This window comes from Schistocerca gregaria, chromosome 11, assembly GCF_023897955.1.
Source record: "Schistocerca gregaria isolate iqSchGreg1 chromosome 11, iqSchGreg1.2, whole genome shotgun sequence".
Classification (NCBI taxonomy): Eukaryota; Metazoa; Arthropoda; class Insecta; order Orthoptera; family Acrididae; genus Schistocerca; species Schistocerca gregaria.
In genome coordinates this window covers 78,923,729-78,938,662 of record NC_064930.1, presented here as the reverse complement: position 1 = coordinate 78,938,662, position 14,934 = coordinate 78,923,729, and the positions used below count along the sequence as shown (strand labels likewise).

General features: G+C 43.1%; 1 protein-coding gene across 7 annotated transcripts in view; it reads left to right on the top strand.

Annotated features, from left to right (window-relative positions):
* The window catches only part of LOC126295142 (sorting nexin-13-like), a 324,588-nt gene that overhangs the window by 224,262 nt on the left and 85,392 nt on the right, over positions 1-14,934 (top strand). For all 7 annotated transcript variants that reach the window (XM_049987428.1, XM_049987425.1, XM_049987427.1 and 4 more), the window contains one exon: positions 2,874-3,125. In XM_049987428.1, the coding sequence (XP_049843385.1) occupies positions 2,874-3,125 (252 nt within the window). The remainder of the gene's footprint in view (positions 1-2,873; positions 3,126-14,934) is intronic.

Sequence of the window (14,934 nt, the reverse complement as noted above, 5' to 3'; positions counted from 1 at the left end):
ATGTCGTAATGTCGAAACGGAGAGATTTATACGGTACCGAAAAGTGTGCGACCGTCGGCTTTCTGACTGAGGGTGGAAGCATTTTCAAAGTGGCTAAGTTTGTAAACGGTGGCAAAGTGGCGCTCACCTGCACTGAGGCAGTTACAATGGGAATCGTGAGTGCCCCATTCTAGTGTTTATTTCTCAACATTTTTTGATTCTAGAGATGTTGGGGCAGGGAAGGGTGTGAGGCCGTCTTGGCTCTGGTGATGCAATTTTAGGCCTTGTGAGCCAGTAGCAGGTCAAGCATTGCTTGCAAAACACACAATCCTTTGGAAGCACTACTTTTCTTCTGCTACTGCTGCTACTACTACTACTACTACTACTACTACTACATATGGTGGATTAGGTGTTGAGCCTCTTCACCCATTTTCTGCCTCTCTCTTCTTGCAACTTCCAACATCTCTCCCAATTGTAAGCTTATAAGCTCAGGCTAGTTTTGGAAATCGTTTACTATCCATTCCTTGTAGGCACTCACGCCAAGTGTTACAGTATTTGGTTATTATAGATTCAATACCTCTAGTTTTGCTTCTTGTTGGATTGTGTCATTTGTTACGTGGTTAACTCTTGAGTAGCATTTTACTCGTTTGTTCTTCTTAGAAATTTAATTTGTGCACTTTTTGTAGGTAACCAGTATTAAAAAATACTGCAAGGACCATAGTTAAAAAAATCTCATTTTTTGTGTGGTTTTTAAACACATTATAAATGGTGCCACATATATTTCAAATCTACCAAATTTTATGTCTAGATCTTTATTGCTGTTTGATTCCCAAATAATTAGTTTTGATTGAACCATATCTTTGCCCCAGAGAGCCATTACTACTGTCTCGATTTTAAAAATCTCAGTGTCATATTGTTTACAGAGCTATTTCAGCCGAACAGTGCACATTGTAAGTCATCATCTTTATCTTGCATTATCAAGACATCATCTGCATAATTAACATGCTGTCTTTTGACATTTTAACACCCTTTTGTATGTCTTGCTTCCAGTTTGGAATACTAGTCTTAAAAAGAGTGGATGACGATATTGGTTGCACTTGTTTTACTCCTGTATTTATTAAAATTTCTTTGGTTCTTGTTTCATCTGTATTTATTATAATGTTTAATCCTGTGTGTGTACCTTGTACTGCCTTTATTAATTTCCTAATATATCCATTGCTTTCCACCATTGCCCAGATTTTGTTTTTGTTCACTTTGTTAAATGCTGTGTGCATTTGCAGGTCATACTCTTGTATTTTCTGTGTTACCTGTTGCCGAGTAAATACATTGTCTGTGACTGATCATCCTTTTCTAAATGCGGTCTGTTCTTCACCCGTGAGAATTTCCAGAATTGTTAACGGTACTAATTATAATTTTTGTATACACGTCTAAAATGTTGGTTGAACAGAGATATTACTTCTGCTGTTCCTGGTGAATGAGGTGTTTTACTTTTGTGTTTGCTTTGAATATGTATAACAAGTGCCCTATGTAACATGAGGCCTCCAAATTTTTAATAGCTCTAAATTCATCTTCATGATGCCATTTTTTAAAAATTGTTTAACTTAAAATTAATTTTTTGATCTCACAGTGGGACCCGAAGGATAGTCCCCTTAAAAAGCAGTTTTATTTTTATTTTTTTAAAATTTATATGAATCTTCAAAGATTGTTAAGTGTAAGGGATTTGTGAGTTAACAACAGTTGTCATTAGTGGAGCGTGCAGCATAGCAGTTATGTCATTGTAAAGTCACTGTGAGAAATTTTGATGGTAGCAAACTTTTAAAAATAATTCTGTTCAAATTCCAGTACAAATGTTAATCACAGATATTTACTTATAATTGTTTACTAAAAATACCATACTATTATTGGTAGTATGCAAATAAATTAAAGTTCGGTAAGGTCATATACAAAATGCAGTTAGTGTTAACAAAATTATGTACATGGATAATATTATTTAAGCTCTAGAAATAAACAAACATTTTATTTTCTATTTGACATTTTGCATTTTTGCACCCAATTTTAATCTGTTGTGAATATTGGCATTTTGTTGCAATTAAAAGGGAAAGTCTGCGGCGCAAGTAGGTGACTGGGCTACTGGTGTGTCTTCAGGGAGAGCACAGCCTTCCTTTGCTGCAGCAATAGGAAGTGGATGGTGGTAGACCTATTGATCCAGCTGCCTTTTACTCTCTGGAAAGATACTGGTACTCATTTTATACCGAGCCGAGCTGCGGCCATCCTGGAGAGACTCGAAGGAGGAAAAATATCCTCCCCTCCACCTCCCGTCCTGTTTCTGGGATTCAGCCCGAGACCTCAGAGCTGGAATCTAGTGCTCTACCCACTAAATGACTACAGCCACAGTTTTGTGCGAGTAATTATTAAAAGTAGATGTTATTTTTATTAAAAATTATTATTCATTATTTGTTTATTGACATTTCTATTTATTTATGAATAATGGAATTTGAATATAAGTAAGAAAGGTTTTGCTGCCGGTGAGATTCAAAGCAGGGAGTTTACGATTGTGAGTCTGCTCCATTACACACTCAGCTATCGAGCACTGTGTTAATAAATGAAAATGTTTTGTAATTGACAGCAACTGGGACTCTTATAATCTTCAAAGGCATTTTTTAAATTTTTTGTTATGGGGATTCTGTCCTAGTGCTTTAGGAAATTGATATCAGGCCCTCAGTTTCCAGCCTTATAAGGACGAAGAAATTTGTAGGTGCCCAGTCTATCAGATCCTCATGTTAGGCTATTCCCGCACCTGGGACGTCGGTCACATGACTTACACTGATAAATCTCCTGTGATTTATGTACACGTGGAATTTGACAGTAATGCTGCGACTTCAAACTGTCGTCAGTACGGGGACCTGGGCAAGTTGACGTTCCCCGGGAAGAAGACGTTCCACAACATGGAGCGCGCCGTGCTGGAGAAGAGGATGAAGATGCTCAACGACTACCTGCAGATTGTGATGCAGCCCGGCGTGGTGGGCTCGCACCCGCAGCTGCGCGACCTGCTGGCCGCCTTCCTCGAGCAGGGGGACTATGGCGGGGGCGGCGGCGGGGGTGGCGGGGGCAGCTCCGGCCTGGGCGTGGCACAGGTCTCCCATGCGGTAAGTGAGTGATGCGGCTCTGCTCTGCTCTGGTTGCCGACTCCCCATGTCATCGGCTCGAAGTGGCCTGCTCTATGTTTTTATTCTTGTCTGACCCACATGTCTATCCTCTTCGAGGAAGTAACTTGTAGTTCCGAAAGTGAGGGTAATGTGATTACTTTTCCTTTTATGTGAGTCTGTCAATAGTACTAAACATTCCACCTTCAGTAGGTAAGTACTAACCAGTGATCAAAAAGTCAGCATAAATTTGAAAACTGAATAAATCAAAGAATAATGTAGATAGAGAGGTACAAATTGACACATATCCTTGGAATGACATGGGGTTTTATTAGAACCAAAAAAGTACAAAAGTTAAAAAAAAGTCCGACAGATGACACTTCATCTGATCAGAATAGCAATCATTAGCATAACAAAATAAGACAAAGCAAAGATGACGATCTTTACAGGAAATGCTCAATCTGTCCACCATCATTCCTCAACAATAGCTGTAGTCAAGGAATAATGTTGTGAACAGCACTTTACAGTGCACGTCTGGAGTTGTGGAGAGGCGTTGGCATCGAATGTTGTCTTTCAGCATCCCTAGAGATGTCAGTTGATCACGATACAATTGGGACTTCAGGTAACCCCAAAGCCAAAAATCGCATGGACTGAGGTCTGGGGACCTGGGAGGCCAAGCATGACGAAAGTGGCAGTTGAGCACACGATCGTTACCAAACGACGCGCAAGAGATCTTTCATGCATCTATGGGGTGGAGCGCCATCCTGCATAAACATCGTACATTCCAGCGGGTGTTCATCAGCCTGGCTCGGGATCATGCAATTCTGTAACATATCGGCCTACCTCTCACCTGTCACGGTAGCAGTTACAAAACCAGAACCACGCAAGAAAGAAGTCCCGATAACGGTAGATGTGGTAAATCCAACCTATACCGTGACTTTCTTGTCGTGCAATGGAATTCCCATGACAGTTCTAGGATTTTCGGTAGCCCAAATTCTGCAGTTGTGGGCATTGACAGACCCTCGGAGCATGAAATGAGCTTCGTCGGTGCACAACACATTACTCAACCAATCGTCACCTTCCGCCATCTTTTGAAACGCCCACACCGCAAATGCCCTCCGCTTCACTAAATCGCCAGGTAACGGTTCACGATGCCGACGGATTTTGTACGGCTATCATCGGAGGGTACGCCTCAGTGCCAACCAAACAGCAGTGTACGGAATGCCGGTGCGACGTGCGACTGCACGAGCGCTGACTTCCCCGTGCACAGACGAACACACTACAGTCTCCATTTGTTCCTGAACTTTCTCAGCAGCATTACGCCTTGTGCTCGGTCAGCCACTACAGGTCTATCAAATAAACAACCCGTGGCTTCAAACTTGGAAATCATTCTTGCCACAGCTTCATTTGTCAACGGACCTTTATCCGTTTGAATCCCCTTCCTATGGTGATAAGATTGTAATGCTGAACTAGCACGTTCCCCATTTTGATAATACAGCTTCACTAAAAGTGCCTTTTCAGGTAACACCAACAAGCTGCGACTGCTGACGCATCTAATACTCTCTCTCATTACAGCTCCTTTTATACACGATTGTCATTCACATTCACTGACATTTTGCTGTCCAGCACCAACTGCCAGACATTTTGTGAACTTTGTTCTTTCTCTTACCCCCTCCCCCCAATAAAAGCCCATGTCATTCCAAGCATGCGTGTCAATTTTTACCTCTGTATGTACATTGTTCTGTGGTTTATTAAGTTTTCAAATTTATACCTACTTTTTGATCACCCGATACATTAATGTTTACTTAACCCCTTAGTGTAAAACCTGAGTTATATTGTTTTTATTATTTTGATAGAAACTTAAAATCCTAGGTGTACTCAGCAAATAATAATAAAACTTCCACTTACATCCGTTTCGACACGAATAGTTAGGTGTTTGGCCACTAAAGAGCATCTGGTTCTGCTGTTGTAGCTTGGCTGTCGCTCTTCACTCGAGGTGGTAGCCACTAGATATCGTCTTTTCTGTGTGCAGCTTTGGATATTCAATGACGACATGCACACTTTCGGCCTCTCTCCTACATTGTTGGTTAGGCAATGCTTTCACAAAAGGATTAGTATAGTGATCACCAGTTTGATATTGAATTTACGCATTTACTCGAATCTAAGCCGCACCTGAAAAATGAGACTCGAGATCAAGGAAAAAAAATTTTCCCGAATCTAAGGCGCAACTGAAATTTGAGACTCGAAATTCAAGGGGAAAGAAAAATTGTAGACTGCACATCCAAATCGAAACAAAGTTGGTCTATAGTAATGTGAGACACAATTTAGGTCGAATGGATGAAGATACAGCTACAGTAGTTTGGTTCGAATTGTAAGTTTAGCAGTTAAGCTTTACCAGGTAGCCATTGCTATGCGTCAGGCGCTCCGTCCGTATTTGTACGGGTACCCTACCTTTTCCATCTGCTTCATCTGGTTTGAATGGATTGCTTATTTTGCTTTGATCTGATAAGTGCCTTCTCTTTGTTACAGGTGTTAAACATCACTCAAAGCTGAAAATGCATTATTGTACTGTGTCATGCACTGTTTGTCGCATTCTGATAATGAGTGTTTACGACCTGTCACCACTCGTGGCACAAACTGCTTTTGTGCGAGCTACCGCCGCTTACAATAAAACAGAGAGAGGAATTTTCTCATTAGCAAAACAATGACAAGAGGGTGCTATTTGTTGTTACTTACACTGCAGTCGTTACTTATATATTCCAAGACTTACCAAGCGGGAAAACGCCGGTATACAGGCACAATAAATAAAACACACAAACACACACAGAATTTCTAGCTTTCGCAACCAACGGTTGCTTCTTCAGGAAACAGGGAAAGAGAGGGAAAGACGAAAGGATGTGGGTTTTAAGGGAGAGGGTAAGGAGTCATTCCAATCCCGGGAGCGGAAAGACTTACCTTAGGGGGGAAAAAAGGACAGGTGTACACTCGTGTGCGCACACACACACACACACACACACACACACACACACACACACACACACACACACACACACACACACACCCATATATATACAGACACAAGCAGACATATTTAAAGGCAAAGAGTTCGGGCAGAGATGTCAGACGAGGCGAAAGTACAGAGGCAAAGAAGTTGTTGAAAGACAGGTGAGGTATGAGTGGCGGCAACTTGAAATTAGCGGAGGTTGAGGCCTGGCGGATATCGAGAAGAGAGGATATACTGAAGGGCAAGTTCCCATCTCCGGAGTTCTGACAGGTTGGTGTCAGAGGGAAGTATCCAGATAACTTGGACGGTGTAACACTGTGCCAAGATGTGTTGGTCGTGCACCGAGGCATGTTTAACCACAGGGTGATCCTCATTACCAACAAATACTCTCTGCCTGTGTCCATTCATGCGAATGGACAGTTTGTTGCTGGTCATTCCCACATAGAAGGCGTCACAGTGTAGGCAGGTCAGTTGGTAAATCACGTGGGTGCTTTCACACGTGGCTCTGCCTTTGATCGTGTACACCTTCCGGGTTACAGAACAGGAGTAGGTGGTGGTGGTGGTGGTGGGAGGGTGCATAGGACAGGTTTCACACCGGGGGCGGTTACAAGGGTAGGAGCCAGAGGGTAGGGAAGGTGGTTTGGGGATTTCATAGGGATGAACCAAGAGGTTACGAAGGTTAGGTGGACGGCGGAAAGACACACTTGGTGGAGTGGGGAGGATTTCATGAAGGATGGATCTCATTTCAGGGCAGGATTTTAGGAAGTCGTATCCCTGCTGGAGAACAACATTCAGAGTCTGATCCAGTCCCGGGAAGTATCCTGTCACAAGTGGGACACTTTTGTGGTTCTTCTGTGAGAGGTTCTGGGTTTGAGGGGATGAGGAAGTGGCTCTGGGTATTTGCTTCTGTACCAGGTCGGGAGGGTAGTTGCGGGATGCGAAAGCTATTTTCAGGTTGTTGGTGTAATGGCTCAGAGATTCAGGACTGGAGCAGATTTGTTTGCCACAAAGGCCTAGGCTGTAGGGAAGGGACCATTTGATATGGAATGGTTGGCAGCTGTCGTAATGGAGGTACTGTTGCTTGTTGGTGGGATTGATGTGGACGGATTTGTGAAGCTGGCCATTGGACAGATGGAGGTCAACGTCAAGAAAAGTGGCATGGGATTTGGAGTAGGACTAGGTGAATCTGATTGAACCAAAGGAGTTGAGGTTGGAGAGGAAATTCTGGAGTTGATCTTCACTGTGAGTCCAGATCATGAAGATGTCGTCAATAAATCTGTACTTTGGGTTGGCATGCTTGGGTAACCAAGAAGGCTTCCTCTAAGCGACCCATAAATAGGTTGGCATTCGAGGGGGCCATCCTGGTACCCATGGCTGTTCCTTTTAATTGTTGGTATGTCTGGCCTTCAAAAGTGAAGAAGTTGTGGGTCAGGATGAAGCTGGCTAAGGTGACAAGGAAAGAGGTTTTAGGTAGGGTGGCAGGTGATTGGCGTGAAAGGAAGTGCTCCATTGCAGCGAGGCCCGGGATGTGCGGGATATTTGTGTATAGGGAAGTGGCATCAATGGTTACAAGGATGGTTTCCAGGGGTAAGAGACTGGGTAAGGATTCCAGGCGTTCGAGAAAGTGGTTGGTGTCTTTGATGAAGGATGGGAGACTGCATGTAATGGGTTGAAGGTGTTGATCTATGTAGGCAGAGATACATTCTGTGGGGGCTTGGTAACCAGCTACAATGGGGCGGCCAGGATGTTTGGGTTTGTGAATTTTAGGAAGTAGGTAGAAGGTAGGAGTGCGAGGTGTCGGTGGGGTCAGGAGTTTGATGGAGTCAGGTGAAAGGTTTTGTAGGGGGCCTAAGGTTCTGAGGATTCCTTGGACATCAGGAATGGGATTACCTTGGCAAACTTTGTATGTAGAGTCGTCTGAAAGCTGGCGCAGTCCCTCAGCCACATACTCCTGATGATCAAGTACCACGGTCGTGGAACCCTTGTCAGCCGGAAGAATGATGATGGATCAGTTAGCTTTCAGATCACGGGTAGCCTGGGCTTCGGCTGTGGTGATGTTGGGAGTAGGATTAAGGTTTTTCAAGAAAGATTGAGAGGCAAGGCTGGAAGTGAGAAATTCCTGGAAGGTTTGGAGAGGGTGATTTTGGGGAAGAGGAGGTGGGTCCCACTGTGATGGAGGACGGAACTGTTCCAGGCAGGGTTCAATTTGGATAGTGTCTTGGGGAGTTGGATCATTAGGAGTGGGATCAGGATTATTTTTCTTCATGGCAAAGTGATATTTCCAGCAGAAACTACGAGTGTAGGACAGTAAATCTTTGACAAGGGCAGTTTGGTTGAATCTGGGAGTGGGGCTGAAGGTGAGGCCTTTGGATAGGACAGAGGTTTCGGATTGGGAGAGAGGTTTGGAGGAAAGGTTAACTACTGAATTGGAGTGTTGTGGTTCCAGATTGTGTTGACTAGAATTTTGAGGTGTTGGGGGGAGTGGAGCTGGAAGTGGGAGATTGAGTAGATGGGAGAGACTGGGTCTGTGTGCAATGAGAGGAGGTTGAGGTTTGTTGGAAAGGTTGTGGAGGGTGAGTGAGTTGCCTTTCTGGAGGTGAGAAACCAGGAGATTGGATAGTTTTTTCAGGTGGAGGGTGGCATGCTGTTATAATTTGCGGTTGGCCTGTAGGAGGATGGTATAAACAGCCGGTGTGGTTGTGGGAGAGGAAAGATTGAGGACTTTGATTTGGGATAGGAGTTGACGGGTGTGTTCATTGGCCGAGTCTATGTATAGGTGAAGGATTAGACGGGTGAGGGCTATGGATTGTGCAGTTTGGAAATGGTATAAGGACTGATGGAACGGAGGATTGCAGCCAGAGATGGGAACTTTAAGTGTGAGGCCTTTGGGGGGTAATGCCAAATGTCACACAAGCCTGAGTAAATAAAATATGGGAGCGTAATCTGGCTAGGGTGAAGGAATGTTTGCGGAGGGAATGTAAATAAAATTTAATAGGGTCATTGTAGGGATGTTGTGAGGTTGACATGGTATTAGAAGGTGGAAAGGGTAACATGAGGTGTGTGTATATATATATATATATATATATTAAAAATAAAGATTCCAAGACTTACCAAGCGGGAAAGCGCCGGCAGACAGGCACATGAACAAAACACACAAACACACACACAGAATTACAAGCTTTCGCAACTGGTAGTTGCTTCGTCAGGAAGGAAGGAAGGAGAGGGAAAAATGAAAGGGTGTGGGTTTTAAGGGAGAGGGTAAGGAGTCATTCCAATCCCGGGAGCGGAAAGACTTCCCTTAGGGGAAAAAAAGGACAGGTATACACTCGCGCACACCCTTAACTCTTTGCCTTTAAATATGTCTGCTTGTGTCTGTGTATGTGCGAATGGATATGTGTGTGTGTGTGTGCGCGAGTGTATACCTGTCCTTTTTTTCTCCCCTAAGGGAAGTCTTTCCGCTCCCGGGATTGGAATGACTCCTTACCCTCTCCCTTAAAACCCACACCCTTTCATTTTTCCCTCTCCTTCCTTCCTTCCTGACGAAGCAACTACCAGTTGCGAAAGCTTGTAATTCTGTGTGTGTGTTTGTGTGTTTTGTTCATGTGCCTGTCTGCCGGCGCTTTCCCGCTTGGTAAGTCTTGGAATCTTTATTTTTAATATATTTTTCCCATGTGGAAGTTTCTTTCTGTTTTATTTATATATATATATATATATATATATATATATATATATATATATATATATATATATATATATATATATAGGGAGAGAGAACGGTGTGAAAAAAGTCGAAAAAGTGTTGGTTTGAGATGGGCTACGTTGATCCTGTGCTGAACTTAGGTTGTTGAACAACAATGGGTGCAAAGGTTAGGTAGTAGTGTTGTCTCGAAAAATTTCGAAAAAGCTGAATGTAAATGTATTCAAAGGACTGGTTATGTACTGGCAGATTATTAAAACGAGGCTAACAATTGTCTGATGAAGAAATAATAACGTTTAAACCTGTGGGAAGCTGCTAAAAAAAGATAGGTTATGTGGGAAAAACGGAAGTAGAAATAAAACAAAAGTTGTTGGAAATAGCTGAGATGGTTGTTTAATGGGTGAAAGGAACTGAAGCTGTGAAATAGTATTCACGAGTTTACACAAAATGTTTGTAAACTTGGAACAGTGGATTTTATAGCAGCGGTAATGTTGAGAACGTTAAAAAATTTTAGGTTATGGTTTTGAAGTAAATTACTTATTATTGAGTATAATTAGGCAGGATAAAATGTATGGTAGATTACGGAAAAAGGGAAGATGAATACAAAGTGAAACCACTTGTACAAACAAAAAGAGTAAGTAAGATGATAGAAAAGATTTCGAAATGCAACAGAAACAATAAAAAACGTAATTGTTGGGTTCAAATTAATGATGTAAATAAAATAGAGAGAAACTTCCACATGGGAAAAATATATTAAAAACAAAGATTCCAAGACTTACCAAGCGGGAAAGTGCTGATAGACAGGCACAATAAATAAAACACACAAACACACACACAGAATTTCTAGCTTTTGCAACCGACGGTTGCTTCTTCAGGAAAGAGGGAAGGAGAGGGAAAGACCAAAGGATGTGGGTTTTAAGGGAGAGGGTAAGGAGTCATTCCAATCCCGGGAGCCTAAAGACTTACCTTAGGGGGAAAAAAGGACAGGTGTACACTCTCTCTCTCTCTCTCTCTCTCACACACACACACACACACACACACACACACACACACACACATCCATCCGCACATACACACACCCAAGCAGACATATATAAAGGCAAAGAGTTCGGGCAGAGATGTCAGTCGAGGCGGAAGTACAGAAGCAAAGAAGTTGTTGAAAGACAGGTGAGGTATGAGTGGCGGCAACTTGAAATTAGCGGAGGTTGAGGCCTGGCGGAAATCGAGACAAGAGGATATACTGAAGGGCAAGTTCCCATCTCTGGAGTTCGGATATGTTGGTATTGGTGGGAAGTATCCAAATGACTCAAACGGTGTAACACTGTGCCAAGATGTGCTGGCCGTGCACCAAGGCATGTTTAGCCACTTCCTTTCACGCCGAACACCTGCCACCCTACCTAAAACCTCTTTCATCGTCACCTTAGCCAGCTTCATCCTGGCCCACAACTTCTTCACTTTTGAAGGCCAGACATACCAACAATTAAAAGGAACAACCATGGGTACCAGGATGGCCCCCTCGTATGCCAACCTATTTATGGGTCGCTTAGAAGAAGCTTTCTTGGTTACCCAAGCCTGCCAGCCCAAAGTTTGGTACAGATTTATTGACGACATCTTCATGATCTGGACTCACAGTGAAGATCAACTCCTGAATTTCCTCTTCAACTTCAACTCCTTTGGTTCCATCAGATTCACCTGGTCCTACTCCAAATCCCATGCCACTTTCCTAGATGTTGACCTCCATCTGTCCAATGGCCAGCTGCACACATCCGTCCACATCAAACCCACCAACAAGCAACAGTACCTCCATTATGACAGCTGCCACCCATTCCATATGAAACGGTCCCTTCCCTACAGCCTAGGCCTTCGTGGCAAACGAATCTGCTCCAGTCCTGAATCCCTGAACCATTACACCAACAACCTGAAAACAGCTTTCGCTTCCCGCAACTACCCTCCCGACCTGGTACAGAAGCAAATAACCAGAGCCACTTCCTCATCCCCTCAAACCCAGAACCTCTCACAGAAGAACCCTAAATGTGCCCCACTTGTGACAGGATACTTCCCGGGACTGGATCAGACTCTGAATGTTGTTCTCCAGCAGGGATACGACTTCCTAAAATCCTGCCCTGAAATGAGATCCATCCTTCATGAAATCCTCCCCACTCCACCAAGTGTGTCTTTCCGCTGTCCACTTAACCTTCGTAACCTCTTGGTTCATCCCTATGAAATCCCCAAACCACCTTCCCTACCCTCTGGCTCCTACCCTTGTAACCGCCCCCAGTGTGAAACCTGTCCTATGCACCCTCCCACCACCACCACCACCACCACCTACTCCTGTTCTGTAACCCGGAAGGTGTACACGATCAAAGGCAGAGCCACGTGTGAAAGCACCCACGTGATTTACCAACTGACCTGCTTACACTGTGACGCCTTCTATGTGGGAATGACCAGCAACAAACTGTCCATTCGCATGAATGGACACAGGCAGACAGTGTTTGTTGGTAATGAGGATCACCCTGTGGTTAAACATGCCTTGGTGCACGAGCAACACATCTTGGCACAGTGTTACACTGTCCGAGTTATCTGGATACTTCCCACCAACACCATTCTATCCGAACTCCGGAGATGGGAACTTGCCCTTCAGTATATCCTCTCTTCTCGATATCCGCCAGGCCTCAACCTCCGCTAATTTCAAGTTGCCGCCACTCATACCTCACCTGTCTTTCAACAACTTCTTTGCCTCTGTACTTTCACCTCGACTGATATCTCTGCCCTTACTCTTTGCCTTTAAATATGTCTGCTTGTGTGTGTGTGTGTGTGTGTGTGTGTGTGTGTGTGTGTGTGTGTGTGTGTGTGTGTGTGTGTGTTTTATTTATTGTGCCTGTCTACCAGTGCTTTCCCGCTTGATAAGTCTTGGAATCTTTGTTGAAGCAGAGGTTTTGGCGCCTGTATTTATCTTTGTGCCTACAAAGCATGCCTGTGTAGCACTACATACAGTATAACCTCATTAGTGTGAATTCACATAAGACGAACTCGCGGTTCATGTGAAAAAAATATTGGTCCCACCAGGAATACATTAGTTCTTATGGTATCTTTTATGGGTTAAGGCAAATTACGAACTCCGTTTAAATTCCTAGCATAATTAAATTTCACTGTAACAAAAACTTCTGACCTTAGAGTATACTAAAGCATATATTTGTTTTCCAAAATGAATGTAGGAAATGCAGCTACAAAGCTAATTACACTTATTGTTGACTCATTTTTAACGTATGGTAGGTCGGTAGCCGTGATTTATCAGCTCAACAATCAGTGTATGCTGTACATTATAAGACATTAAATAGTGTGCGCAGCAGCATTTAGGAATGTCCTCAGTGCCAGATTTGACAGGTGTTCTGGTAGTTGTAGCCGTATCGAGCTGGAATACTGAATAAAAACTACAGTTACAATCGGTACCGTAGCACACGAAAATGGCAAAGAAGAAACAGACAGTTCTAAATGTACTGTTACAGCTTAAGATTCTAGATGAAGTTGACCATGGTACCAAGAAAACAGCAATTGCTGAGTAGTTTGTAATACCTAAATCTACTTTATCTACGATTATTAATAATTGAGAAAAAACTATTAATGCTGCGGCATCAGGTTCTGGAAACAAATCTACACGACTTCGTACCACCAAGTATGGAGACATCGAGATGTTACTGGTAGAATGGTTCAATCATATGTGTGCATCTAACATACCTTAAACTGACTCTGTGATTCAGTCAAAAGCAAATAATATTTCTAAAGATAAAGGCATCGAAGACTGCCGTTGTTCTGCTGGTTGGTTGTATTGGTTCCAATAGAGACATTCAGTTTCATCTGTACAGATTTGTGGTGAAGCAAATAAAGTGCGAACAGCTGGTTGCATGAATTCAACCAAGTGAGGGAAAAGTATGCCTCATGCGATGTGTTTAACATGGATAAAACTGGATTTTTTTACAATCTTTTCCGTATCACACCCTGGGGATACAAGGTGATAAGTGTCACGGTGGAGCATGAAGCAAACAACGTGTGACTGTTGTACTGAGCTGTAATGCTGACGGCAGTGAGAAGTTTCATCCCTGGGTTATCGGTAGATACGAGAAACCACATTGTTCTAAAAACATAAATATGGACACTTTACCTTGCATCTAGTCTCACCACAAGAAAGCTTGGATCGATGGCACATCATTTGGCACGTGGATTCTTCGTTTCAACAGTCGAATGGTTACTCAAAATAGATATGTTCTTCTTACATGGGAAAGGGGTACTGTCCATAACATTCATGATCTGAACCTATCCAAAATAAAGGTTCAGTTTTTTCCACCCAATGCCACAAGCCGCTTCCAGCCTTTGGACCAGGCATAATCTCTCTCATAAAGAGAGCTTATCGTAAGCGACTTTTAAGAGCTGCAATTCATGCTGCTGAAAACAATAGTGGAACCCCAAATTGGAATCTGCTTTACGCAATAAAAGCCATTGCAGCAGCCTGGAACTCGGTATCGCCACATCATATAGGGAAGTGCTTTAACAGAGCCTGTAGACATAGCAACACTGAAGATGTCCAAGAGTTAAAAGATGCCACTTCACCTGATGAATGGACAGTTCTGCAGGACGTTGCGAACCCTGGGATTAGTTTCGAAGAATTCATTAGCGTAGACGACGATGTTGTGGTATGTGCTTCTGTGAAATCGGATGTGGCAAAAGCTGTGAACGAGGTGCAACAAGGGCCATCAGAGGAAAGTGAAGAGGAAGAGAATACAGATACCATCCCACCTACCCGTCAGGAGATGTTTACAGCCTTGGATTGTTTAGGACGGTTCGCTTCAACATCTGACGTCACTGCTGGGTTTATCGATGCTATCATTACAGTTGGTTGTGAAATTACAAAATATTATCGTTCCCATGAACATCAACGAACCACGACTGAATTTTTGCCAAGAAAGCAACTTACATAATTTGTGAGTACTTTTTATTTTACAATCACTTTATAGTGTTATAAGACTACAATAAGATGATTGATTGTGTAGTGTGTTACACATTAGTGTACTGCTGTACATGTGTACTTATTAAAATCTGTGTTTTTCACTTAAAAT